Raw genomic sequence first — 26,870 nt, forward strand, 5'->3', positions numbered from 1 at the left:
GATCAGAACTGGGACAGGGTTGGTAAATTCCTAGTCCCACCCCACTAGGCGGCGCCCGCCCCACTAGGCGGCGTCTCAGTCAGGTCAAGACGTCTCCGGATTTTGAAGTTTATTACCTGTGTAACAGGTTTCCTTCCTGCCCTACTGTCCCTTTAAGAAGGTGAACCAGGTGAGACCTAGGCTCCTCCTTCCGCCATGGCCCCGCCCCCCACCCACGCCCGACCCACCCAGTCCCTTGCGACCTGGCCCAGCGGTCCGGGCCGCGGTCCCAGGTCCGGGCCCCGCGCCATGGAGCGGCGCTGGCCCCTGGGGCTCGGGCTGCTGCTGCTCTGCGCCTCGCTGCCCCCGGGGGCGCGAGCCATAGAAGGTAGGGACCCCAGCCCTCGCGGCTTACTCCCGCCCCGGCCGGCACCTCCTGCGCAAGCCGGCATTCCTAAGGAGCCCCTCCTTCCCGCGCCCCTCTCCCGCTCCTCCCTTGTTTTGCCTGGCTGAGGGCTATGGAGTGGCCAGGCCCATCTTTGATCTTTAACCCCAAATGGCTGCTGTCCCGGGTCAGTCACCCCCTCCCTTGCTGGCCAGCAGTTTGTGCCTCTGGGTGGGGAGGGAGCTCATGACCACTGCCAGGAAGCCGCGTCTGCACCCGCGCCCAAACCTTGGTGGGATCCTTCATTCCCACGCAGCCCCAGACTCGGCTGCCCACCCCAGAGATCTGAGCCCTCAAAAGTCAAAGGTGGGACGTCGTCTCCTGCCAACCTAGGCCAGGCCAGGAACCTACGGCTGGCGGAAGAGTTAGGACTGGCCTACGGCTTGCACATCCTCTCCTGCCCCGCTCGCACAATTCCCAGGCTCTGCTCTGTGCGGTATATCCCCGTCCATAGCCCCAATCACTGGCCTGAGCAGCCCTTTGACCCTGGGATTGAGCCTCCCCTTCTCTGCCCCTCGAGGCTTGCAGCCGGTGGGTGCCCCAGGAGCGATGAAAATCAGATGGAGTGGCTCGGCACCTGTGGCTCAAGCGGCTAAGGCGCCAGCCACATACACCTAAGGTGGCGGGTTCGAATCCCCAGCCCGGGCCGGCCAAACAACAATGATGGCTGCAACCAAAAAATGGCCGGGCGTTGTGGCGGGCGCCTGTAGTCCCAGCTACTTGGAAGGCTGAGGCAGGAGACTCGCTTGAGCCCAGGAGTTGGAGGTTGCTGTGAGCTGCGATGCCATGGCACTCTACCCAGGGGGATAGCTTGAGGCTCCGTCTAAAAAAAAAAAAAAAGGAAAAGAAAATCAGATGGAGTTACTTTTTCTCCTGCTTCTTGCCTTGACCTGGGTCAACACCCAGCACCCCTTCCCCCTACTCTGCCTCCCTCCCTGTCACTCAGAAAGAAGTCTGTGTAAGCCCTGGAACTCTTCCCTCCTCATTCCTGGGCTCTTTTCTTCCTGTAAGCCCCAGGAAATCACAGCTCTTAGGAACAGGATATGTGGCCTGAGGCTGGACCCCCAGAATTAGGAATGCAGGTTGCATGGGCACCTCCTCCGAGGTGACAAGACTCCTTTTCTCCCCATCTTCAGTCACTCTGATGGACACAAGCATGGCACAGGGAGAGTTGGGCTGGCTGCCGGATCCCCCGGAGGATGGGGTAAGTGTCAGGAGTGGGAAGAAGCAAGGAAGCCTCAAGGCTGAAGGCCAGTGTGAAATGGGGCAGAGAGGTGGGTGGAGGAACTGAGAAAAGAGCAGGAAAAACTGGAAGTATCTCCTCTGGGAGGGGGAGGGGAGGGGAGGTGAGTCAGACTCCTGAATGGGATTTTGGGGGGGAGGAGAGAGTGCCAGACTTCAGACTAAACCCCAAGTTGAATGCTTCAATGGCCTGGCTTCTCCAGTGCAGACCTGTGAATATTGAGAATATCAAGGAGGGGGAGATAAGTTCCCATCCCCTGGGGAGAGGATACACCATGCTGGGGGTGGATAAAGGCTGAGGCCACTGCTTTGCTTGAGGAAGGACTGAAACAACAGAAAATCATTTCAATCTGAGATCCATCCATCCCAATAGAGTTGCATGGATAATCAGGGAACCCCAAAGTATCCAAATTTTTTCCAGAGAGGTAAGCCAAAGCTTTCATCAGATTCTCCAAAGGGTCTTTGATGCCCCCAAAGTTAAGAGTTATTCCCCTGGAGGTCTCTAAGCCCTGATACCTTCCTAAGCTGTCTCTGTCCCTACGCAGGCTCCATAGACACTACAAGTTTCAGTTGTTTGCAGGTGGCTCCACGTCCCTTCCATCCTTGAGTGTTGCTAAGACCCCATGAACAGAGGTAGATTGTGGGGTGACTCCCAGAGAGCATATTCAGACTTAAAGTCCAGAGAACACCTCTAGTAATGTAGAAAAAACCAAACTAAGTTCCTTCCCTACTACAGGGTGTCCCTAAAGTCACCATACATAGGAAAGAATGAGAAATTGTAGCAAAATGTACCTTTAATTATAAAATATTCATTACAAAATTTTTCAAAGAGTTGGCTATCACATAGGGAATATTCAGTAAATCTTGTAAAATTTTGTAATGAGTATGTTATAAATTATGGTAGATTTAGCTACAGTTTCCCATTTTCCCTATATATGGTGACTTTAGGGATGACTTTTGGAAAACCCAGTATATTCTCACAACACAAATCACTCTGTGACCTCTGGTCACCAAAATCTGTGTAGAGACTTGGCACCCATACTCAGTGGTTAGGGCGCTAGCCACATACACTAGGGCTGGTGGGTTGAAACTTGCCCGGGCCACCTAAACAACGACAACAACAACAAAAATAGCTGGGCATTATGGTGGGTGCCTGTAGTCCCAGCTACTTGGGAGGCTGAGACAAGAGAATCACTTAAGTCCAAGAGTTTGAGGTTGCTGTGGGCTGTAATGCCACAGCACTCTATCAAGGGTGACATAGTGAGACCCTGTCTCAAAAAAAAAAAAAAAAAAAGTGTGTAGAGATTTTTCCTCAGTAGCAATCAATTCTCCAACTGATTCTTGAGCGGATACCTCTAATTTTATTTGACTCTGACTCTGTCCGTAGATAGCCTCAGGTTGAGGGCTCAGCCCCACAACATTACCTCCCACCTCAGACACCAACTGCAAGTAATAAGTTGTCACCTATACTTCTGTTTGATAGGATGCAAACTGGGGTTTCCATGACCTCCTCATGTTTGATGAATTTACTAGGAGAGCTCACAGAACTGGGGGAAACATTTACTTAAGTGTACTGGTTTATTATAAAAGACATCACAAGGGGTACAAATGAGCAGCCAGATGGTAGAGATGTGTGAGACAGGTGTGTGGTAGGGGAGCTGCCCTCTAGGAACCTCCACATGTGCTGCTCCCAGAGCTCCCTGAACCTTGTCCTTTGAATTTTTAGAACATGATTGATTAAATCACTGTCCACTGGTGATCAGCTTAATCTTTAGCCCCACTTTCTTCCCAGTCCTCCAATCTCAAGGTTGGTACTCCCGGGGTCCTGGATCCCCCAGCCTTTAGTCAGATCATTAGCATAGAAAAAGAGACTATGACTTTGGAGACTCCCAGGGTTTTAGGAGGTGTTGACAGAGTATATATCTTACAATATCATGGTGATCTTTCTGCTACATAGCAGAGCTGGCCACAGAACCATTGAAGGCTTCCTCAGTTGCTACAACCTCTAGGACCCTGGTCCTGATCCTCCTTCTCTTTGTGTTTTCTTTTTTACTCCAGTACTTGGGACTTCAATCCAGCATCTACTTTATTCTTTCCTTCTGGCTTTAGGGCCCTCGTTCCTCCATTCCTTGCTCTCCCACAGAGTAGCCTATAATTAGAATTAATAGACTAAACCATATCCTCCAGGAGGGGCTATTAGGAAATCCTGGATTAGGCCAGCCCTAATAGGTGCCTTATCTCATAAACCAGCTAATCACCCCACAAGCATGGCTGCAGGTCCATCTGCTGGCTCCTACGGGCCTTCCTGGCACCCCTGTCACCTCTATCCAAGTAACTCTTACCTAATTGGGCTGGAGTAGAAGCAAGGCCCTATTCTCAGCTTAGGCAAAATACCCTTGCAAACTAGGAGGAGAAGAAGACAGCCAGCAGTCACACACTCCCTCCGTCTGCCTTGTAGCCTCTCTTCCCCAACTTCTCAAAACAACCCCCACCCACACACACACATTTGGGTTCAGGCTCTGCAGAATGCACCCATGTGGCAGCCAGCAATGCCTGAGTGATAAAGGAAGACATCCTTATTGCTGATCCTGGGCAGCTGGTTCTCCCCCCATCTGTCACTACTGGAACTGGGAGAGGCAAGTTACAGCTGGGAACATCTGCTTCTCCTGGCTCCAGCTGTGGCAGGAGCCATCTGGCTAATGAACTGCACATTAGCCACCCACCACCCTGTCCACCTGCCCCACCCGGACCTCCCCTTCGGGCTTCCCCAACACAGCAGACTCTTGGTGCCTTTTCATTCAGCTTCTTGGCCTTTCTGACATGCTTTGCCCAATTTTTTTTTTTGAAGAGACAGAGTCTCACTTTGTCACCCTCGGTAAAGTGCTGTGGCATCACAGCTCACAGCAACCTCCAGCTCTTGGGCTTAGGTGATTCTCTTGCCTCAGCCTCCCGAGTAGCTGGGACTACAGGCACCCACCACAATGCCCAGCTATTTTTGTTGTTGTTGTTGCAGTTTGGCCAGGGCCGGGTTTGAACCTGCCACTCTCAGTATATGGGGCTGGCACCCTACTCACTGAGCCACAGGCACCGCCCCCCTTGCCCAATTTTTGGACTGCCCAACATCATACAAAAATATGCCTCACAGCTGCATATATTTCTTTTTCTTCCCTTGTCCCAAAGCTGAGAGTAGGGGTAAGAGTCTGCATTGTAGTGAAGTGAAAATCAAGAGAAAGGGAACTTCCCAAGGGTCTCAGTCTCTTTTCTATTAAATTATGTGGTTGCAACCAAAATATCAATGTACTATTTAATAGAACATGAGAGTTTTTTTCTTAAATATATCTGTCAAAGAAAATACTTAAGAATAATTGAAAATATTTTTTTGAAGATGAATGAAATGGGACCCTTGTCTTACCAGCAGATATTAGAGCATCAAGTACAAAATGTGGCACTGAACTAGATTGCATGGGTCAACTGAACTCAACACAGAATCCAAAAATGAGCTCACATCCATGAGATTTGAGTATGTGATAACACTGGAATTACGATGCAATGTGGAAAGGGTTACTAGTCAACTAATTGACAACTGGATATTCATAATTTTTTTGAAAAAATCTAAATCTAAAAACACACAAAAATGTAGAAGAAAATATAGATCTTTATAATCTTGGGATGTGAAAACTTCCCAAGCAAAATAGACATCCCAGAAATCGGAAATGGAAAAATTAAAAATGTTATTATATAAAATAGATTATACAGCCAGACATGATGGCTCACAACTGTAATCCTGGTACTCTAGGAGGATGAGGCAGGTGGATTGCCTCAACTCAGGAGTTTGGGACCAGCCTGAGCAAGACCCTATCTCTAAAAAAAAAAAAAGAGCTAGCCACTGATGCTTGTAATCCCAGCTACTTGGGATGCTGAGAAGAGAATCACTTGAGCCCAAGAGTTTGAGATTGTTGTAAGCCATGATGTCACAACACTCTACCAAGGGTGACAAAGTGAGACTGTTTCAAAAAAAAAAAAAAAAAAAACAGAAAATTGATTATACAACATATGTCCCTATGAAAGATAACAGCAGCAAATTTAAGTGGCATGGCAGACAGGGAGGAAATATTTGAAATATACATTTCAAGCAAATGATTAATATCTGTAATGTGTAGGAGGAAAAAAATAATCATCCAAATGAGTAATCAAAAGAGGGTATCAGACAAAGGTTACTAACAGGTGGTTACATAAAAACACAAATAGCTTAAAAGTGCAAACGATCTTCCTCACAGAAATGTATATTTAAATAGTATGAAGCTGTGTTTTAACTATAGGATATCCAATGTTGATAAGGTTTTGAGAAAATGAGCCCTCTTGCACTGATGGTGAAAATACAAATTAATGAAGCCTTTTTGGAAGATAATTTGACAGTATCTTATAAAATTTTCAGTATGCCTACCTTTTGATATGGCAATTCTACAGAAACTTACATTAATATTTACATGTTTTCTTTAAAAACAAAAAACTAGAAACCACCTAAATGTCTAATAATAGAGGAATGATTAAATAAATAATGATACATCCATACCATAGAGTATTATTTATGAATTGCTAGAAAGAATTAGATAAATCTATACATATTCATGTGGAGATCTTTCAAAGACATATTATTTGTGAAAATGGAAAGTAGATTACAAACTAACATTGTATGATCTCGTTTTTGTTAAAAGAAAAATACATAGAAAGATTCAAACGTTTCTCTGTGGAGACATGAAAAGTTTTACTCCAAATTATTTAAGAGTGGCTACCTCTGGACTGAGGGTGGAAGGATGAGGGGGGATTAAACTTCTTATTCTATGTGAATCTTTATTATTTGACTTTTTACAAAAAGCACAGGGAGGCATAATGATTAAGAGTGTGAACTCTGGTGCCTGAAATGTCTGGCTGTCCTAGCTGAGTGCCTTGAGCAACTCACTTAACCTCACTGTGCCTCAGTTTCCTCATGGCAAGTGTTTGAAATAGGCCCCTAATAAGAACTCTATTAGCCATTATTATTACAAAGTTAAAATTTTTTTAATGTAAAAGAAGTTAAGGAGAGCAGGCTAGATGATGTCTGGAAGTCCAGCTACCTTTGCCAATTGCTGATTTTGATAATGGCTGTACCTGGAAGGAATATTGGAGAGGGCAAGATTTTCCTATATGGAGAGTTCTGTGCTTATTCTTACCCTTCAAAAGCTTAGGGGCTTTAATATTAATAAGTCTCTTCTCTGAACAAATTGGGAGGAGCATTTTGTGAGTGAGCTTTGCTTTGGGGATACCTGACAAACTCTGCTGATGAAATAGCTAAAAATTGGTGCTCAAGCTCTTATAGTTGGCCCAGACTGACTAAAGATGTTAAGGGGTTAATGTCTTTCCTATCCTATATCCAAATAAATTATTGACCCTAGACATTTAACCTGCTATGCTGGAGTGGATGGGTGGTGAGGGGACAGGAAAAGTAGCATGACCTGGGGTCTCTGGCACCATCTTCCTCTCCATCAGCTCTGAAAACTGAGGGCTTAAGGAGCAGGTGATTATCTGATACCTGACTCTGATTCTCTTTTCACAGTGGAGTGAGGTGCAGCAGATGCTGAATGGGACACCCCTGTACATGTACCAGGACTGCCCGGTACAAGAAGGCGGAGACACTGACCACTGGCTTCGCTCCAACTGGATCTACCGGGGGGAGGAGGCATCTCGTGTCCATGTGGAGCTGCAGTTTACTGTGCGGGACTGCAAGAGCTTCCCTGGGGGAGCTGGGCCTCTTGGCTGCAAGGAGACCTTCAACCTTCTGTACATGGAGAGTGACCAGGATGTGGGCATTCAGCTCCGACGGCCCTTGTTCCAGAAGGTGCTGCCGCCCCTCCATACTCAGTCCTGATGCTTATCCCTGCCTAGCTCCTTAACATGACCCCAGTCAACCAAGGAAAAAGAGAGAAGGTGTAGGATCAGAAAAAGAACGTGGCCCCAGGAATCAGAAGGGCTGCTTTTTTTTTGCAGTTTTTTGGCCAGGGTCAGGTTTGAACCCACCACCTCTGGTATATGGAGCCGGTGCCCTAAGAAGGGCTGCTTTTGAGTACCATTTCTGCTGTGCCCTGACTCCGAGGGTATGCTCAGGAGAGCGTACTGGCATGTAAAAGAGTGAGGAGCATTTTATGATAGGATGTGCTCTCATTTCTTTCAAAAGAGAAAATGTTGTAAAGTTTATTAGTGGTAAATTAATTATGACACACTCTATAACTGATCGCCTCATTGGCACTAGAGCAGGAACACCTCTGAGTGATGGAAACTTTATGGACTGTAGAGTCCACTGCCTCGATCCCAGTCCTGGCCCTGCCATGGAACTTTCTTAGCATTAGTTTCCTCATCTGTTAAGTCAAGATGACAAGCCACGTGGGCTAAATAGCATTGTGCGCACAGCACACTTAGCTCTTCATTCATGGTTGTGCAGATTGTAAAACATTAAGCAGAAGCAGAGAATCATTCCTGAGGCTTGGGGAAGAAGCAGTTGCCAGTGCTCCCCTCTTCCCCCCACCTTCTTCCAGGTCACCACGGTGGCTGCAGATCAGAGCTTCACCATTCGAGACCTTGCCTCTGGATCCATGAAGCTGAACGTGGAGCGCTGCTCCCTGGGCCGCCTGACCCGCCGTGGCCTCTACCTCGCTTTCCACAACCCAGGTGCCTGTGTGGCCCTGGTGTCTGTCCGGGTCTTCTATCAGCGCTGCCCTGAGGCCCTGCACAACTTGGCCCATTTCCCTGACACTCTCCCTGGACCTGCAGGGTTGGTGGAAGTGGCAGGGACCTGCTTGCCACACGCACTGACCAGCCCCGGGCCCTCCGGTGCACCCCGCATGCACTGCAGCCCTGATGGCGAGTGGCTGGTGCCAGTGGGACGGTGCCAATGCGAGTCTGGCTATGAAGAAGGCAGTGACGGCAAGGGCTGTATTGGTAAGGATAGAGATAAAGAGAACCCCCGGGGTACATTTGGGCGGGTCTCCTGGGTGCCATGGCAAAAAAAGAGGCAATTTCTCCCTCTCAGCTATTTTTAACCCAAGTGCCCCAGAGCATGTGGAGGTGTTTTCAGCACAAGGGATTGGGGTGAAGGTGGTGGTGCTTCTGCGTGTGAAAATGTTACAAAGCCACGGCTCTGCTGCGTTCGCTCTCCAGCCTGCCCCAGCGGTTCCTACCGGACTGACATGGACACACCCCATTGTCTCAAGTGCCCCCAACACAGCACCACAGAGTCTGAGGGTGCCACCATCTGCATCTGTGAGAGTGGTCATTACAGAGCTCCTGGGGAGGGCCCCCAGGTGGCATGCACACGTGAGTCCAGGGGGTGGGGCCTGGCCACCTGGCAAAAGGCGATGGCCCTTTGCTGATCCCTTGTCAGGGTCAGAATTTGCCAGAGCTTGTCAGCTCCTGTAGATAGTAGGGGTGTCAGGCACTTCCAGCCCCTGCCCTGGCTCCCGTGCTTCCTAGAAGAATGCAGAGATATATTCAAGGGACTTTCTCTTCACTGGGAACCAAATGTCCCCATGAAGAGCTGGGTGGTAAATGGAGGCAGGGTCTGTGGCCTGGATGACAACAAGGCTAGCTTCTACTGATGGCTTGTCCTCTCCTGCAGGTCCCCCCTCAGAGCCTCGAAACCTGAGCTTCTCTGCCTCAGGGACTCAGCTCTCATTGAACTGGGGGCCGCCAGCAGATGTGGGAGGACGCCAAGATGTCCGATACAGCGTGCTGTGTTCCCAGTGTCAGGGCCTTGCACAGGATGGGGGGCCCTGCCAGCCCTGTGGCAAGAGTGTGCGCTTCTCTCCAGGGGACAGGGGGCTCACTGCACCTGCTGTGCGAGTTGAAGGCCTAGAACCCTATGCCAACTACACCTTCAAGGTCGAGGCCATGAATGGAGTGTCGGGGCTGGGTGGCTCCAGCCGTGCCAGTGCTTCCCTCAGCATCAGCATGGGACATGCAGGTGAGAGACTCAAGTGTGCCAGGATTGGTAGAAGAAACTGAGCGTAGGGCCATAGGGACACAACAATGGCCAGGGAGCAATTGGAGAGCTACTTACATTTTCCCTGTTGCCTCCCAAATCTGACTGTATCTTTCTGGACCCCCAGAGTCACTGTCAGGCTTGTCTCTGAGGCTGGTGAAGAAAGAACCGAGACAGCTGGAGCTGACCTGGGCAGGATCCCGGCCACGTAGTCCTGGGGGTAACCTGAGCTACGAGTTGCACGTGCTGAACCAGGTCAGGTCTCCAAAGTCAGGGCCTGGGCACACTCCACCCACAGCCTAGGGTGCCAGGTGGGAGGAATCCACCCAAAGTAAACTGTGTATGGAGGAAAAAGTCTATATAGGACCCTATCCTCCCCATTCTGCTCCCACAAGCTTCTGTCACATCCACCCAAGCCTGGCTCAGCAGGGCCCAATTAATGCTAGTCGCACCTACAGGATGAAGAAAGGCATGAGATGGTTCTGGAACCCAGGGTTTTACTGACAGAACTGCAACCAGATACCACATACATCGTCAGAGTGCGAATGCTGACACCTCTAGGCCCTGGCCCTTTCTCCCCTGACCATGAGTTTCGAACCAGTCCACCAGGTGGGATATCTCATGTTCTGCCCCAAGTACACATGAACCTGTGTTCTCACTCACTGAGCCCTCCCCTTTCTCTACACACGTGCCACACACACCTGAACTCTGGCGTAGGGGATGGACATGTGCCTGGGGCCCTGTGTTTATCCCCAACCCTGTGAGCTATGGTCCCCCCAGACTTCCTCACCCATGTGCCTTCAGTTTCCAGGGGGCTAACAGGAGGAGAGATCGTGGCCATCATCTTTGGGCTGTTGCTTGGGGCAGCTCTGCTGCTCGGGATCCTGGTCTTCCGGTCAAGGTGCTGGTTCTGCCCTTCCCACCTGCCACCTTGGGTCCCTTTGCCTGGTCTAGAGCCCCTGACTGTAGACCCGATGACCTTGCCACCCCATGGTGCCAAAACTCATCCTGCACTCCCAGCCCATGTGGTTTCTGGGGAAAACTCAGCTGGAGCCTAGTGGCCCCTGCTGTGGTCCTGAGACCCTGAAGAAGCTTGTCCCCAACCCCCATAGGAGAGCACAGCGGCAGCGGCATCAGAGGCAGCGTGATCGTGCTGACGTGGATAGGGGTGAGCCATGAGCACTTTGTGTGCATGTGGGCATGTGTGTGAGAGAGAAAGAGAGAGAAAATAGGCTGGGGGTGCCACTGGGAAGGAAACAAAGGGACCCACATTTGCTAGGCCAGCTCTGGGGGCACAAATAGGGCTTACTGTCCCTAAGGCTCTTGTGTTTTGCTACCTGATTAACTTTGGTTAATTAACTTTGTGCTAATAGCCCCCAGTGGCTCTGATGCAATTATCTCTTAGCTGTTGGTGCTTCTGTTCCATCACTCTGGGCTCTGGACAGCCTTCCCCATCCCCAAGGCAGAGTAGGAGGGGGACTGAAGTCCTCCAAGGCAAGTGGGCTTCCTGCTTGTCACCTCCTTAGGTGCCCCACAGAAGAAGAGTGAGTGATCCATCCAAGTAAAGTGTGGGAATGTGAATGAGGTATGATTGATGGGTGGAGTGAGGATGGGTTGGAAGAAATGAGAGGAGTGGAATGGATCTGCCCTTTGGGTTTGCTCTTCTGGTATGGGTTCTGGCCCACTGGCTAACTTTGGGGAGTGACAACAGAGGACCTGGGAGCATAGACTGGGAGAAGAAAGGCTTAGATGCCAAGGACAGAGACTTCCTCCCACTTCAGCCCCCACACGAGTCACTGGGAAACAGGGAAGGGTGGGGAAGACAAGGGTGTGTTGCCGGCCCCTCCTCCTCACCCTTCCCCCAGCACTCCTGGTACTTCCTGGCTGAACTCCCTTCTCTCCACAGAGGACAAGCTGTGGCTGAAGCCCTACGTGGACCTGCAGGCATATGAGGACCCTGCCCAGGGAGCACTGGAGTTCACCCAGGAGCTCGACCCAGCCTGGCTGATGGTGGACACTGTCATAGGGGAAGGTGAGCCCCGCTGTGCCCAACTGCTGACCCTCTGTGTGGCAGTGCAGAGCCACCAGCAGGCCCCTTCCTTCAAGCCCTACCTTTAGGAGCTCAGGGGCCTCTCCTCTGGCCCAAGAGTTTCCAGATGAGTTTACTCTTTACTTTGCCCTGTGTCATCTTAGAACTTATGCATTCCTATTAGAAATCCCTCCTCAGTTGCCCTGCAGCAGCCTCTGTCTCCACACACTTGCTTCTGTAGTCACTATAGTCTCAGAGTTTTGGATAGGGTGCTGAACACATCAGCTGTGTCCACAGAGGTGCTGCTGGACCAAGGCCAAGGCTGATCTCCCTCTGGTGGTTCCTAAATGTGGGAATAATTAAGAGCCTCTCCAACCTGGCATTCTACCCATCAGGACCTCAGTGTCCTTGGGCTGCCTTGATCCCCTGAGTCACTGTAGGAAATGGATCTGAGCAGAGAAAAACACATGGCAGTATCCTTGCCAGTTGTACAGCCAAGCTGACTGAGCCATGAGAGGAGGAGCTCACAAAAGAGAGGTGGCAATGGTCAACCTCCTCTGTCACCTGGGCGCTAGCCCTGGGCTAGCCTGCCCTTCATGGATACATCCCAGTCCTCACAGGGCTCATTCAGCTGGCATTTACTGAGCACCTGCTCAAGGCAGAAACTGTGCTAACACAGGAAGACAGAGATGAACAAGTTCACTTTGGTTCCACACTCTGTCCTTTCCTGAGATGTTCAATCAGCTACTGATGATTCTGCAGAGAGGAAAAGGGGACTAGAGAGGCCTCTGCCTGTCCCCTGGTGGAGCCTCTCAGGGAATTGGACCATGCCTCTATTTTCTTTTCACCCAGGCGAGTTTGGGGAAGTGTATCGTGGGACCCTGAGGCTGCCCAGCCAAGACTACAAGACTGTGGCCATTAAGACCTTGAAAGACACATCCCCAGATGGCCACTGGTGGAATTTCCTTCGAGAGGCAACCATCATGGGCCAGTTCAACCACCCACACATTCTGCATTTGGAAGGCGTTGTCACAAAGAGTATGAGTAGTGTTCCCTCTGAGCGCAGGGGCACAGAGTGGGAAGGAGGGGCGAGATTGCTGATGTGAAGGGAGAATGGGCTGCCCGGGTGGGAAGTCTGGCCTGTGCTTGATGACAGATGCTCTATGTCCCAGGGAAGCCCATCATGATTATCACAGACTTTATGGAGAATGGAGCCCTGGACGCTTTCCTCAGGGTGAGAAGGATAAGGGGCTAGTGGGGAATGGGATGCCATATGGCCCCAGGCACTTGGGGACAGGCCCTGCCTATCCTCTGACTCGCCCACTCACTCTGCTGCAGGAGCGGGAAGACCAGCTGGTTCCTGGGCAGCTGGTGGCCATGCTGCAGGGCATAGCGTCAGGCATGAACTACCTCAGTGACCACAATTATGTCCACCGGGACCTGGCTGCCAGGAACATCTTGGTGAGTCAGAACCTGTGCTGCAAGGTTTCTGACTTTGGCCTGACCCGCCTCTTGGATGACTTTGATGGCACCTACGAAACCCAGGTTAGAGCCCTGCACACATGGCACACACAGTCGCACATCCTGTTACATGCCAGGTATAATCACACTTGTACAAACACATGGACTGTGCTTATGCAAGCGCCATCACCTTCTACCCCTGTCCCACTTCCCTTCTTAGGGAGGAAAGATACCCATCCGCTGGACAGCACCTGAAGCCATTGCCCATCGGATCTTCACCACAGCCAGCGATGTATGGAGCTTTGGGATTGTGATGTGGGAGGTGCTGAGCTTTGGGGACAAGCCCTATGGGGAAATGAGCAATCAGGAGGTGAGTCTAGAATATTCTGCCCTGTGTCATCCCTAACTCACACCTCACATCTCCTCCCAAAGCCCTCCCATGGTCTTTCCTGCAAAATTCCAACTTCTTCATGGCTCAGTTTTTCTGTATCTTTCTCTGGTCCCTTCACCTCATGTCCTACCCCTTTATTCTTCCCACCCTGGGCAGCATTGCTTAGAAGCTCTATGCAGTGATCTGTGAACCAGGGTTTCTCATGGGCATCCTCCCTGCCCCCTTGCAGGTCATGAAGAGCATTGAGGATGGGTACCGACTGCCCCCTCCCGTGGACTGCCCTGCTCCCCTATATGAACTCATGAAGAACTGCTGGGCATATGACCGTGCCCGGAGGCTCCCCTTCCACAAGCTGCAGGCACATCTGGAGCAATTGCTTGCCAACCCCCACTCCCTGCGGACCATTGCCAACTTCGACCCCAGGTAACCATGCTGGGGAAGGCCTGGGGAATTCAGAGAGCAGATCTAGAAGAATGGAAATGGCATTCAGCCACATCCACCAAGGACTAGGTCCAGGGAGTTCTGGACAGAGTCCAGCACATGAGGCAGGACTACAGTCCACAACTTCAGGAGAGTACAAGAGGTCAGCTCCAGATTACTCACATTTGTAGAACATTGATTCTAGCTAGGCCCAAATTCCCTAACTGCACCTGGGCTGGGGTCTGCATCCTTTCCTTTCTCAGGCTGCCTAACCTGGGACCCTTCTGGACCCATCTGTGCCAATCCCACTGCATTGTGCCCTGTCCCAGTCTGGTACTTGGGTGTGCATACTCTTCCCCATAGGAATGGGAAAATGTTCATTCAACAAGTTTTGGGGAACCTGCTGGTACAAACTCTTTAACGGACATTGGAGAAAAGAGTATGGGCAGCCAGGTTGGGGTAGCAGGGTAGGGGAGGCATGGACAATCTTGTGGGGTCTGGAAAGACTCCCTGGTCACATGGCCAGCCTAGGAGCTGAAAGCTGGCAGGCTGAAGTCAGGGCAGGATGACAGGGCTCGACAGAGCAGCCACCATGATTCTGGAGAGACTGTAGCAGTCAGCACAAAGAGGACCAGCCCTGTGGAGTTTAAATTTCATCCTGAGTGTAGAGAACCTTTTCTTTTTTTTTTTTAGAACCATTTTCTTTTTAAATGGTCCATAAGAGTAACATGGTCTGAATGGCATTTTACCAAAAATATGGCCAAAACATAGAAAATGAACTGGTGGGAGGGGAAAGGAAGGAGATGGGAAAGGCTGTACTTCAAGTGTTTTGTCAGGTGACCAGCTGGCTAGTGGCCTCTGTATCCAACCACCATATATAACCTTGTTTCTGGGAGAAAGTGCACTCCATGTTCCAACCTTTGAGACTATCTTTTGGAGCACAACTCCCTCATGCACTGGAGACTGTGTGCTAATCTTTCTGGAATGTTGGATATTTTTCCCCCAGCAGATTTACTTTGCTAATGGTTTTTGGCTCTGGCTGGCCTAGCACAGGAACACTCATTGTGTTGTGGGTGTCTGAGTGCAGAGAGTCATAGCTGAGGTCAAAGGTGGCAGTGGAGGCTGCTCCAGAACTTCAGCTCTGGAGAAGGCAGGGCGACACCCCACTGCCCAGCCTCTGTTGGCTTCTGCTCCCCTGCCTGCCGCCCCCCCCCCCAGTGTCATTGGGGTCCTTTCATCATTTAACCAGGCCCCCAAACCAGCCACTCCAGTAGGGGATGGGGTCCACTTATGCTGGTTGGGACTCCCAGGCCTGTCCCTTGACTGTCAACCAGACCCCTGCTGTGAGCGCAGACAATGGCCCAGCTAATCCACAAAGTCTGGGTAATGTCCCAGACACCCAGCTTGAGTGCTGGCTGCAGATGCTTGGAGGCTGTGGCCAATCGGCCCCCAAACCCCATGGGACTGACACAGCCCTTATTCCTCAGGGTGACCCTCCGTCTGCCCAGCCTGAGTGGCTCAGATGGGATCCCGTATCGAAGTGTATCTGAATGGCTGGAGTCCATCCGCATGAAGCGCTATATCCTGCACTTCCGCTCAGCCGGGCTGGACACCATGGAGTGTGTGCTGGAGCTGACAGCCGAGTGAGGACGCAGGAGAGGCTGGGCAAGGGAGGGACACTGGTGGGGAGTCTCTGGACTCACAGCCTCCTTCCTTGTCCACAGGGACCTGACACAGATGGGAATCACACTGCCTGGGCACCAGAAACGCATTCTTTGCAGTATACAGGGATTTAAGGACTGAGCGGCTACAGAGGACAATACCCTGTCCAACAGCCCTCCTCAGGGAGCAAGGACAAGCCATGGTCACCCATGGTCAATCACTATGCCTTACCCCTCAACCTTTCAGTAGGCTACTGATGCTGCTCCTGCCTACCCTCAGGAGGACCCTGCAGTGGGCCCCAGAAGCCTCTTTGTGGGTGGGGTAGAAGTAAAGAGGCAATAATGGGAGGGAGGTGGCAAAGGTTTAATATATATACATACACACAGATATATTTTTGTAAATAAACAGGAACTGAGATTTCACCCTTACTCTGATCTTTTTATCCCACTAGCACCTCCATTCCACCCAGGAGGGCTGTAGACACTGCAAAAAAGAGTCACTACTATACATTCTGGAAAACAAGGATTTTTATTTGTAGCTGTAGCCACAACCTGGCAGCATGGGAGGGTGGGCGTGTCCAGGCTGGTCAGCCCAGGCTCTCAGTGGGTGGGGGCATCTCTGGCCCTTAGCAAGCAAAGTACAGAGGCTGCTCAGGGCTGGCCAAGGGTGTGGGCACAGCAGTGAAAGCAGCAGCACTAAACCTGGTGTCCCCTCAGGGATACCTGGAGGATGGTGGGCCATCCCTGCAGGGCAGGCAAGGACTAGAGCCAGGGCTTTAGACCCCAGGGTGGGGACTGTGCATCCTTAGGCATCTTGGGGCCCTGGTTTGGGGCACTTGGGGTCCTGGGGAGGGGTTTGAAATGGAAGGGTAGAAGGTGGGGGTGGTTTGTCTCAGTGGGGTGATCCACAATCTGGAAGGGATCAGTCCTCACTCAGGTCTGGGCTCTGGCAGTGTGGCACTTCCGACAAAGCACATGGCCTTCCAGGGGAAAACAGCCATTGTCATCAGCTTCAATTGATAGGGGCTTCCCACAGTCCTGGGAAGAAGGGAGGATGAGAGAGTCACTGGCCAGGAAAGCCCCTGCCCCATGTGGCTCCATCTTGGAATTAGGAAGGCCAGATGTTTCATGGCCCAGAGCTGGTGTCTTCCCAGCCACACCCTAACCCAGTCTCAGCAGGCCTCTCCGGCAACATGACCAGCAGTCAGCAGTGGGCAGAGCTGCTTCCAAGGTGTTCACTCCTCTGCCTACCCACCACCCCATAAAAAGTCTTTGGGACTTCTATCCTGCCCCATCTCCCTTCTGCCTCTCCCTCTAACCTGATTCCCCATCCCCTGCTTCAGTAAAACATAATGCCCTTCCCACTGCCTTGGTTTATCCATAACTCAAAGTGACCTCATGAAAACCCCACAGCCCCTTTCCTGAAGTGACAGGAAGCAATTGGGCAGGGTGGTCATGACCACCCTCAAAATCACAGCCTGGTTTTCTTCCTGCAGGTTGGCACTTGCCACCACCTGGTTAGGAAGCGGGGCCAGCCCAAGGAGCTCTAAGGGACAGCTGACCTCACACTTGTAACACTTCATGTGGAAGTTCTTGTCCAGAGCGACCACTCTCACGGTCTCATCGCGGCCAGGCTCGGGCATGATGGGCTCAGCACAGACAGAGCACCTTGGGGCATACTGCCTGGGAGGGGTAGAAAGGGTCCAACAGAGTCAGCTTGGGGGTCTCCACCCTCCCATGAGAGTCCTGGTTAAGGACACGAAGGTTGTGCAGCAATGAGGCAGACTTTGTCACCCACACCTACAGGTGAGGAAACTCAACAGCAAGGCCTAAGACCAAGCCACCATTATACCCCTTATCAAGGGGAATTTCCTGTCTCTCTGATGATACCCTCCACCCCTTTGTCACTGGGTTCTTTCCCACTGGATGCTTGCTCTCCCATCCATACTGCAGCTCCTGCAGAAAGCATGCCCCACGGCACCGCCCTCCTATCCTGAGGTCCCCAACCTTTGACTCCCTATCCTCAGATGGGATATGATGTCCAGGCCCCCCCACATGGTATCCTGAAAGTGCACACCCCAAACTCTGTCACAGGTAGTGGTCAGATTCTACAGTTTCCCACAGCCCATTAGCCACATTATGAGATTCTGCTACAAGCCTGACAAAATAGCCATCTTGCGATCACTGTCCCTGGGGAGAAACCAGTGTTCCAAACAGCTGATCTCCAAAAGAACTTTTAGAATCCAGCTTGGGTGTGCGAAGAAGTCACTCTAGCACACTTTGCTAGACCCCAGACACATGCTGACAATAACCATGGGAAGGGAAAGGCTAGGGTGGCCCCAGCCAGTAATGGAACCAGCTACCCAGGCCTAAGGCCATTGGACAGCCAAATAGGGCTGGTCCCTGCTATCTACAGAAAGCCTGAGGTTTGGGTGTCTCCTGGGGCCAGGGCAGCAACCTGCTACTAGACCAAGCACGGAACCCAGAGAATAGCCCAGAAGGTGGGTAGGTGGGTTCTCACTTGTGGTAATCAGGGACGCAGTGGGGCCGGTTGGCCTGGTCTACAATGAAGGAGGTGCCCTCCAGGGCACAGGCGCAGACCACGCAGGTGAAGCACTGTGGGTGGTAGGCTTTGCCAGTGGCCCTCAGCATGCGGTCAGTGATGGGCTGCCCACAAGTATTGCACTTCTCCAGGGTGTCCTGAGGAGGCAGCAGGACAAGTTTGTGGATGGAGAACCAGCACCACCCAGCCAGCTTCCACTGCCCCTGCCCAGCCCCAGCCAGCCCCACTCACAGTGTAGCAGCCCTCACAGTAGGGCGCCCCTTCCAGGCTGTAGAACTGCTGCCCCTGGAGCTGCTGTGAGCACTGTCGGCAGGTGAAGCAGGCGATGTGGAACAGCTGCCCCAGTGCGCGAACGGCAGGCTGTGCCCGGGCTAAGGGCTGGTGACACTGGCCACAGAACTCTGGGAAGGCAGAGAAGACAGCAATAAATGAAAAGGATGGAAGCTTCTGAAGTATCAGCTGCTCGGAGTGGAGGGTACAACAGGCCTGGCCCCCATAGTATAAGGAGGGGAGAGGTGTTCCGGTGAGGGGGAGGACTCACCACTGACAGCCACATTCTGCCTCTGAGGATGCTCCATATCCTGCATCAGCTGCTGGGTCAGCTGCTCCAGCTCCTCCACCTCCTTCAGAGTCAGGGGTCCTGGTGCCCCAGGAGAGTGCACCTGAAACCCCAACACTGTTTTTACACTTGAGAGTCACTTCTTCCATAAACCCTCCCAGGCCCTCTTACCCCCCTTCTTGAGGGACTTGGCTTCCAGGCACTTAGGTTTGCCCCTTAAAGCTCCTTCTCCCTCCCTGCCCGACCCTAGCACCACACAAATAATGAGGGGAAGGGGATGACCTGAGCTTGAATCTTGCTCAGTGAGACTATTCCACCAGCCTTGCCCGGCCCCCATCCCCCAGCAGTCACAGACAGGCCAGAGCAACTGGGCAGACGAAGGCCACATACACAGCAGCCCAGGTCACTAAAGCACTGGACACGCCAGGGCCACGCATCACCTTCACAAAGCATGCTCAGACACGGCCCCCACAGAAGAGAGGCACGCAGTGGGGCGCACACACGCAGCACACACACCTACCCGTCCCATGTGCTGCCGAGCAGCCCCTGTCAGCATGAGGACACAACACAGGTGGGAATCACAGGTTAAATCCCTGGAGCTGTCTACAGCGGTCTGGTCCCCAGCCCAATCTCCCTTCCCAGCAGGCCTCAGAGAAAGTTCGAAAGGCCACTCCCTCAGCCAGCCCACTCCTCCCACATAGGGGACCCTGAGTGTGGAGAACCGGGGTGGGGAGAATGGAGGGTGGAAGTTAGAGCAAGGGTATTGACCCTGAGAACTCCGAGAGGTCCTCAGACCTGTACCAGCAGTCCTTGAGACACCCCCACAGGAATGTAGGAATGTGAGGGGCTCTCCTCTATGACTGCAGAGTCCACCCAGGTCTGCAGTCCCCTCACCTTCATTCCAGTAACACCTGGAACCTCCCAAGCCTCCCTGCTACCTCCTCCTCGCTCTATGCCACCAACAGCCCTGTCTGCATCCACAGATCCACAGAAGTCTCCCCTGCCCTCCAGCTGCCACTTTCCCTTACAATCCTGTCATCTGCTACCCTTAACCAACACATGTTCCTGTAATCACCTGTTCTTCCTCCAGTCTTCCCCTCCTAGCATCTTGGGGACAGAGTAAAGGGGCTCAGTCAGCCTTTGCTCCCTGGTGCCACTTCAAAAGCCTGGTCCATTTTTGGAAGCATGAAACCTTCACCTGTGTCACTGACCTGTGGGTACATTCTATCCAGCTGCTGTTCCTTCTGCAGGCCAGTGTCAGTGCCACTGCTTCACTATCCACTGTCAGACTTCTGGCTCCTCAATGTCCTTCCACCTCAGTCACCTTCCACCCCATGATACCCTGGACCTAAGATTTACCTCTAAGTCCCTGGCCAACCATCATCTGCCTGTCCTCCTCACTATTCATACCTACCAAGAGAATCCACTCAGAAAGGCTTTCATTCCCCTAGCCCCAAGCCCACCCCTGGGCCTTGTCCACCAAATCCCTAGCTGGGCCCATGGCAATCACTCCTGCAAGGCTCCTGCTGTCCCTCCTGCCTCCCATAGCTATCTGGCCCAATCTCCAACCCGAGGTCAGGTCAATGCCCGCTTCCTATTTCTGCCTCCATGCTGCAGAAAGTAGGTGGGGCGCTCACTGAGCACTGCAGTGAGCTCAGGATGCTGCGGCGCCCTTCCCAAGCAGCTGTTCCAAACCTCATCTCCTGCGCCCCAAAGCCTCATTCCTCCCCAGTGCCCCTGACCTCACCTTGATCATGAGCCAGTGCCACTCCTTACCCTCCTTCCTCTCTACTGCAAACACTCCTGTGACCCTGCCCTTGCTTCTGGATGCCTCTGGAGGTGGGGGGCAGAGGTGTCCCCATGCTCTCCCCAGGGCTCAGGGCCACAGTCTTGCCTCATGCCCCGCTCTCCTCCTCCAGGCTGCTTCCTCCTGTGCACCCTCCCCAGACTCTGAAAATCACACACACCACACCTCACGCTCATACACACTCACTCTCTCTCACACACACACACAATCACAATCACATACTCTGGCATATACACACATTGCACTCAAATTCACACAATCACACAGACATACTTACACATACATATACACCACATACACCACTCACACATTCCCATTCACATATACACACACTTTCACACGCACTCTCACACTCACACAGTCCTCCTCCTCCCTGCTACACCACAAGCCCGATTTCTCTCCACCCACTCACTCTTCCACTCATTACATTCTGTCCCCACCACAGGGCACAGACCAGCCACGACAAAGCCATTTATGATTTCCTGAGAGTCCAATCTCTGACCTTATTTGAGCCTTCACCTTCACCCCCCCCCAATCCCACTACACACACACATACATACCTACACACCAAAGAGCCGACATCACGCTGGTCTCTGGGACCCACTTGGAGACCCTCCTGGCTCTTTCCCACACACTTTCCTGCCCCTCCATCCCCATGTATCCCCAGCTTCTGCTTCGGGATTCCCCCCATACCTCTCCCAAGCCAGACGCCTGCAGTTCAGGCCTTTTCTGAAACCCAGCCCCACATTTCTGACTGAATGACAGGTCCAGCTGAAACAAAGTCCTCCTGGAACCCATTGCTCAACATGTTGACAGCTGGACCCCTCCTCTTCCCGTCCAAGCATTTCCCCTTCTGGACTTCTCTATTTTGTCAGCAACAGTCATTCCCCAACACCCCCAGGCTCCAAACCTCCCTGGCTTCTTTTTTCCACTCCTCCCCTCCCCTTCAAACTGCTTATCAGTCACTGCAATCCTGGAGGCTCTTCCTCTGGGTCAGCTCTCAGGCCCTGGTCTTATTTTTCATTGCAATTAATGTTACTGTTGCCCAGGAGTGAACTCACACACAGCACTGACCTCTCTACCTGCAATACACATCTCTACTGGAAAAACTTTGCAGAAAGCTTCCAAAAGCACTGCTTCTACCTGCCCCCACCCCCTCAACCTGCCATATGCCCTGGACTCCAGAGCACCCTGGGTTGTGCCACTTCACTTCCTACTCCCCTCAGCTCCCACCTACCTCTCTAAGTATAGCTCCAGAATTTTCCCACAGGAACCTTCCACTTTCTCTTCTCCAAGTCCCCCCACCCCCACTTGTGAATTGGTGCCCCTGATTCCCTCATGCTATTTCATCTCAGTGACATTCCCTCTGCTCTCTGGATTCCTAAGTTCTGCCCATCCTTCCAGGCACACCAGCTCCATAAAGCTTCCTGAACTTGAAAAGGCCCCAACTTGACTCCCTGTTCTGAGTTCCTATAATTTACAGGATTGTGCAAAGTTCAGTGGCACTTGGCATTTCTTCCTACACTGCCTTTGAGTATATGCAGATACCCAGGCTATCAGTGGACTCCTAGATGACCATCGGGGTCTCTGATCTCATCAAAAGTTCTCATCTCCCAAACTAGAGGGCAAGAACCATTTTTCATAATGATAGCTTTTCTATTTTGAGCATTTATGTGCTAGATACAGAACCCAGTGCTTAGCCATTAGTTCACTACACTTCACAACCACTATATAAGTGAATAGTGTTATTTTCAAGATGGGGAAACTGAAGCTCCAAGGTCACCTAGCTCAACTGTGGTCTAATGGCTGTGAGATGCCAACCCACAAATTCTATCCAAGATTCATCTGCCTCTCAAAGACCTCTTGAAGAGATCTCTTCCCTCCTGTCCCAGCCTCTGGAGCACAGAGCACAGAGCCTGGCACTCAGCTGATGCTGGCTCAGCCAGTGTTTACTGGGGCTGAGACTCCCGGGCCCTCAGGCAGTGAAAGTGCTCAGAAGAGCAGGGAGATTAACTCAAGACCCAAGAATGGGAAAAACCTAGATTGGACTGTTGCTCTCATCCCTTCCTTTTAACATTCTGGGGCAGAGGCACAAGGGAAGGTCCACTGAATCCTCCTAGTTCATAGCCTATGCTGCTCTGCCCACACCCAGTCAGGCCCCACCCAGCTAGGCCCCTTCTCCAGAAAAGCATTCACCTACCATTGTCCCACCAGTCTAACCTGCCCAGCCCTACTCTCCAGAGTCACCTTCTCACTTATTCTCTGACTCCAAACTCAACCAGCCCCAGGCCCGGGTCTCAATTTTGTCCACTGCAGGCTCTTACCTGATTTTGGTTCTGAGTCGGCGTGGGCACTGGATGCTGCTTCTCCTGAACTCGGGGCTTCTCCCTCTGCTGAGCAGAGGTGAAGGTGGGAGGTTGAGGGGAGCTTGTGCCAATAGAAGAGGGAGCTTCGGGGGGGCCTAGTTTTTGATTGGGCTGTGACCCGGGTCCACCTGGGGCTCCAGGGCTGAACTTGGACAACACAGGAGTAAACTTGTGAGTTACTGGAGAAAACTTAGGAGCTGGAGCTGGAGATGGGGTTGGGGGTCCTTTGGACTGGGTGTTAGCCAAAGGCACAGGCTGGGGCTGGGCCTGGGGCTGGGCCTGAGGCTTGGCCTGAGGCTGGGACTGAACACGGAACTGCTGGCTCTGAGGCTGAGCTGGAGCCTGGGGCAGAGCCTGGGAACTGGAAGGGGCCTTCCAAGGAGGCAGGGGTGCTGTGCCCCCAGCTGCAGGCTTCGTACTGGACTTGGAAATGAATGGAGTGGCCACTGGTGGGGGGACATATCCAGATGAGACCTGCAACGGGGCAGGGGATGGGACAGAAATGCAGTCAGGAGGACAGTCCTCCACAGTTCCATCTCCAGCCTCTCCTGCCCTGGGCCCTGCTTGCCTACTTTGCCTACTCCCCATCCCTTACCCGGGCTTTGAAGGGATCATTCTTGGTCATGTCATCCAGCAGTGAGGACAGAGAGTCGATCTCCAGGTCAATACTGCTCACCTTCTCCCTAGGCTACAGGGTCAGGGGTCAGAGCACCCATCCCAGCCTTCCATCCCCTCCCTCCCTCCCCCCTCAACAAGGCAGAGTCTAAGGAAAGGTAAGAAGAAAGGTCCCTCCCCTCCCCTCCCCTCCCCTTCTCTCTTCCCCTCCGCTCCCCTTCTCTCCTCTTCTCTCCTCTCCTCTCTTCTCCTCATGGGTGTCCTCACCCAGGGCTTCTTACCTGCTGTGGGAGCGGTATGGGGGGTTCGGGCCCTCCCTCTTCCTCCAGTGGAGGTGGCGGGGAAGGGAAGATCTCCTCCTCCAGAGGCACAGGGGGAAACGGTTCTTCGATCGGGGGAGGCGGGGGTGGGAAGGCACCTCCCAGAGCACCCTCGTCGTCGCCATCCCCAACGAGGGGAGGGGGCGGTAAGGGAAAGTCTGGGTATAGGAAGGAGAGAGAGGTCCATCGACAAGGGTCCCTCCTCTCCTCCCCTAAGTTCCCCCTCAGTCTACAGCTCTAAGTCCTAGCCCAAGAACTCTCTCAGGGGTCTTGAAACGGGTGGGGAAGGAAAGGAGGGGCGCCGGCTCAGGAATAGCCAGGGGCACGGCTAGAGCCGCGCAGCTCCCGTTACACTTCGGAAAACCGACCCAGAGGGGAAGATTCGAGGCCCACATTCCCGCCTCCCACCCCCAGGCGGAGGACTTGGAACTGTCCCAGGAGCCCTGGCTCCCAGCCATGAGCTCCACGATGAGGTAAGAACATCTGCTCGGGACAGGGTGGCTGTGCCCAGCCCCCTCCGCAACAACCATTCCAGACACCCCAAATACCCGAAACCGGTGCCCCCACTCCGGCCTCCGCCGGGGTCCAGCCCCCAAGCCCAGCTGCATACCTTCCGGGGGCGGCGGGGGTATCTCGCCTACCCGGCCCATCTGCGCGCGCTGGGCCCCTGCTGCCGGGGCGGGCTCGCTGTCCCCAGGCCGGAAAGGATTCACTTTGGGCTTTGGGGCCACCACAGGGCCGAACTTCTTCTGTGGGGCATAAAAAGCCGGAGCCGAGACCGAGACGGAGATCGCAGGAGACGGGCGGGGGGCCGCCATGACCCGGCTGGGCTGCTGGGGGTGGGTCTCCAGGTTACGCGGCGCCGGGCCGGGCAAAGGATCCCCCAGAGATCCGAGCTCCCCCCGGCGACCCTCGCCCCGCCCGACGCCCCTCACCCAGTCCCAGTGTGTCCACCCGGCCGCTCCCGGTACCTCACCGCGGGCGGGAGCGTGCGCGCCGGTTCTCGGGTGCCGCCTTGGCGCCTGGTCCGGGGACTCTGCGTCCAGGTCCGAAGCAGCCTCCAGCGAGGCAGGGAGGGACGCGCGGAAGAGGGAGGGAGGGAGGGGGCGGGGAGAGAGAGGCGCGAGACCATACAAGGAGCGGCCCGGAGAGGGGGCGGGGAGAGCAGGGCAGGGCGGACCAAGCAGGAAACTCCCCCAGGAAGGGGCCCTAGTCCAGCCTCCGGCCAGAGGCTCCTCCAGGTCCTCAGCCCTGGCCCTACTCACCGCCGCCCCCGCCTCTCTGGCCGGGCACAGACCACCGCTCCCCCAAGCACAGGCCTCTGATGTCATTTCCTGACCTTCCCCCCTCCCGGTTCGACTGGCGGGTGCCGGAGATCTGACTCACGGTCCCAGCTCCGGGCTCAGCCAGCGGAGGTAGAGCGGGTGCCCTGAAGGTACCAGAGCAGCCCCCGCTGCACCCCTGCCGCGCCCCAGCCCCTCCCGCTCTGGGCCTCCCTTTACCTGAGTTCCTCCCGCCACCGCCTCCCCAGCCAGCTGCCAGCCCCGCGCCCCAGATCCCCTGAGGGTCAGGCTGGGCTGGAAGGACGAATGGATCTGGGCTCCAGGGAGGACGCGGATAGTGAGGGGGGTATTGTCTATCCTTGCACCCGGCCCTGACCCTCTGTGACTGGGGTGGGGGGGCGTGTGTGAGCACAACCCTCCGGCGTTTTGAGGGGATGCTAACTTCCAACGCCGGGCAGCCTCTTAAATAAGGCTTCTAGGAATTCGCATCACCCGCGCCCCCGCGGGCCGATCAGCTGCTAAGGACAGTCCGGGCCGGCGAGCCTGGGAAAGGAGGTGGAGGGCGGGGCCGAGGCGAGAGCGGCCCGAGGCGTTGGGGCCGGGAAGACCGACTCCGACGCGGACCACACATCTAAAGCAGCTACTGAGCGCCCAGCGCGACCCCCTCTCTCCAGGAGCCGCAGGGGCTCTTGAGGATTGGGAAACTGCGCCCGGTGGAGCCCCCCACTGGTCAGACCGGATTTTTCAGCCTGCGCCTCTGCCCCAGGCCACGCAGAGACCAGACCTGGGTTCTTCTGCTTTTTTAATTGCACTGGAAAACTTACCCAATCGTGGCCCAAATTCTTCTACACTCACTGCCTGCAAACTATTGAGTCACGGCTTTTCGCCTTCTAGTCCAATTTCTACCCCGAGGCGCTTCCTTTTCTCTCCTCGCGTCGCGTCAGCCGTTACAGCCTTCTGTGACAGTACTCTTGTCTGTGCCATCTCCCCAGTTTCCTGTCCTTGCCCATCCAAATCGGCTGCACTGTCTAGAGGCATCTGGGCCGTGCTTAAAGATCGTCCAAACTAATCCATTAAATTTATGATGAAAAAACGGGGACTGAGAGCCGAAAATTTGGGGCCCCGTGTCACTCAAGGTAGCTCAGGGTCTGTCTGGACTGCAATTGGTGTCAGAGCTCTTTCCCTGCACCCCGAGGTGAGAGGAGGCAACGCTGGGAGGTGAGAGACCAGAGTGAGGCTGGAGCCCGCACTCCACGTGGTGCCCAAACTGACAAGTCTCTTCCTTCCCCCTGTTCCATCTTCTCCATCTGTAAAAGAGTGATGTGATTTAATCTACCCAGCTTATTGCATTATAAGGGGAAATAAATGAAATGCCATAGCCGAAAGAGCTGTACTACGTGTAATGCTCAGTATTATTAAAGTCCCTGTTCTGCCCTGAATGGAAATTCTGACCCTATTAAAGACAATAAGGCATTTTCCCCATAAGATCTGCTAGGCAAATCTCTCACAGGCCTTGGTGTATACAATGTCCTCTCCTTCCTCCAACCTTTCTGTCCTTAAGTATTCAAAAGGCAAGTCTCCATCTTCTCAGATCTTGCCCATCTTCTTTTTGTCTGGCGTCTTGTCTTGTCACCGGTATTTCTCACAGCTGCAGCATGTGTGGCCATGTATGTCATGGAAGATACCCAGCACACACCTCTCTGACAGGCACAAGCCCA

General features: G+C 53.3%; 2 protein-coding genes across 5 annotated transcripts; one reads left to right on the forward strand and one right to left on the reverse strand.

Moving 5' to 3' along the window:
- The first annotated feature begins 209 nt into the window (after window positions 1-209).
- EPHA1 (EPH receptor A1) lies at window positions 210-16,059 on the forward strand. 2 transcript variants are annotated; one of them, XM_023514187.1, is made up of 19 exons: window positions 236-367; window positions 1,561-1,628; window positions 7,260-7,541; window positions 8,236-8,368; window positions 8,471-8,638; window positions 8,858-9,013; window positions 9,315-9,659; window positions 9,805-9,932; window positions 10,136-10,286; window positions 10,482-10,578; window positions 10,790-10,845; window positions 11,584-11,709; window positions 12,559-12,744; window positions 12,879-12,940; window positions 13,045-13,251; window positions 13,388-13,537; window positions 13,788-13,981; window positions 15,466-15,621; window positions 15,703-16,059. In XM_023514187.1, exons 1-19 carry the CDS (start codon window positions 289-291, stop codon window positions 15,779-15,781), a joined length of 2,823 nt encoding a protein of 940 aa, XP_023369955.1. In that variant the 5' UTR covers window positions 236-288; the 3' UTR covers window positions 15,782-16,059. The 2 variants fall into 2 exon arrangements, with proteins under 2 accessions (XP_003791590.1, XP_023369955.1); XM_003791542.3 differs by having other exon boundaries at window positions 210-367; window positions 8,236-8,638.
- Window positions 16,060-16,149: 90 nt separating this feature from the next.
- ZYX (zyxin) lies at window positions 16,150-24,997 on the reverse strand. 3 transcript variants are annotated; one of them, XM_023514188.1, is made up of 10 exons: window positions 24,846-24,997; window positions 24,480-24,699; window positions 23,831-24,027; window positions 23,530-23,622; window positions 22,893-23,408; window positions 18,744-18,864; window positions 18,434-18,603; window positions 18,161-18,339; window positions 17,202-17,322; window positions 16,150-16,677 (listed from the first exon to the last, which is right to left on the reverse strand). In XM_023514188.1, exons 2-10 carry the CDS (start codon window positions 24,685-24,687, stop codon window positions 16,573-16,575), a joined length of 1,710 nt encoding a protein of 569 aa, XP_023369956.1. In that variant the 5' UTR covers window positions 24,688-24,699; window positions 24,846-24,997; the 3' UTR covers window positions 16,150-16,572. The 3 variants fall into 3 exon arrangements, with proteins under 3 accessions (XP_023369956.1, XP_003791591.2, XP_023369957.1); XM_003791543.3 differs by having other exon boundaries at window positions 16,514-16,677; window positions 24,480-24,702; window positions 24,846-24,966; XM_023514189.1 differs by having other exon boundaries at window positions 16,514-16,677; window positions 24,480-24,702; window positions 24,841-24,934.
- Window positions 24,998-26,870: the final 1,873 nt, after the last annotated feature.

Source organism: Otolemur garnettii, unplaced genomic scaffold (assembly GCF_000181295.1).
Source record: "Otolemur garnettii isolate 467f Iridium unplaced genomic scaffold, OtoGar3 scaffold00049, whole genome shotgun sequence".
Taxonomy (NCBI): domain Eukaryota; kingdom Metazoa; phylum Chordata; class Mammalia; order Primates; family Galagidae; genus Otolemur; species Otolemur garnettii.

Bases quoted from the DNA above. Each gene is read 5' to 3' on its own strand.
- EPHA1 (XM_003791542.3), top strand. From the start codon at position 289: ATGGAGCGGCGCTGGCCCCTGGGGCTCGGGCTGCTGCTGCTCTGCGCC. The intron at 9,660-9,804 runs GTGAGAGACTCA...CTGGACCCCCAG, and splicing joins CATCAGCATGGGACATGCAG to AGTCACTGTCAGGCTTGTCT. The intron at 13,982-15,465 runs GTAACCATGCTG...CTTATTCCTCAG, and splicing joins ATTGCCAACTTCGACCCCAG to GGTGACCCTCCGTCTGCCCA.
- ZYX (XM_023514188.1), bottom strand. From the start codon at position 24,687: ATGGCGGCCCCCCGCCCGTCTCCTGCGATCTCCGTCTCGGTCTCGGCT. The intron at 23,623-23,830 runs GTAAGAAGCCCT...CTGACCCTGTAG, and splicing joins CCATACCGCTCCCACAGCAG to CCTAGGGAGAAGGTGAGCAG. The intron at 18,865-22,892 runs GTAAGAGCCTGC...TTGGGGTTTCAG, and splicing joins CGACTCAGAACCAAAATCAG to GTGCACTCTCCTGGGGCACC.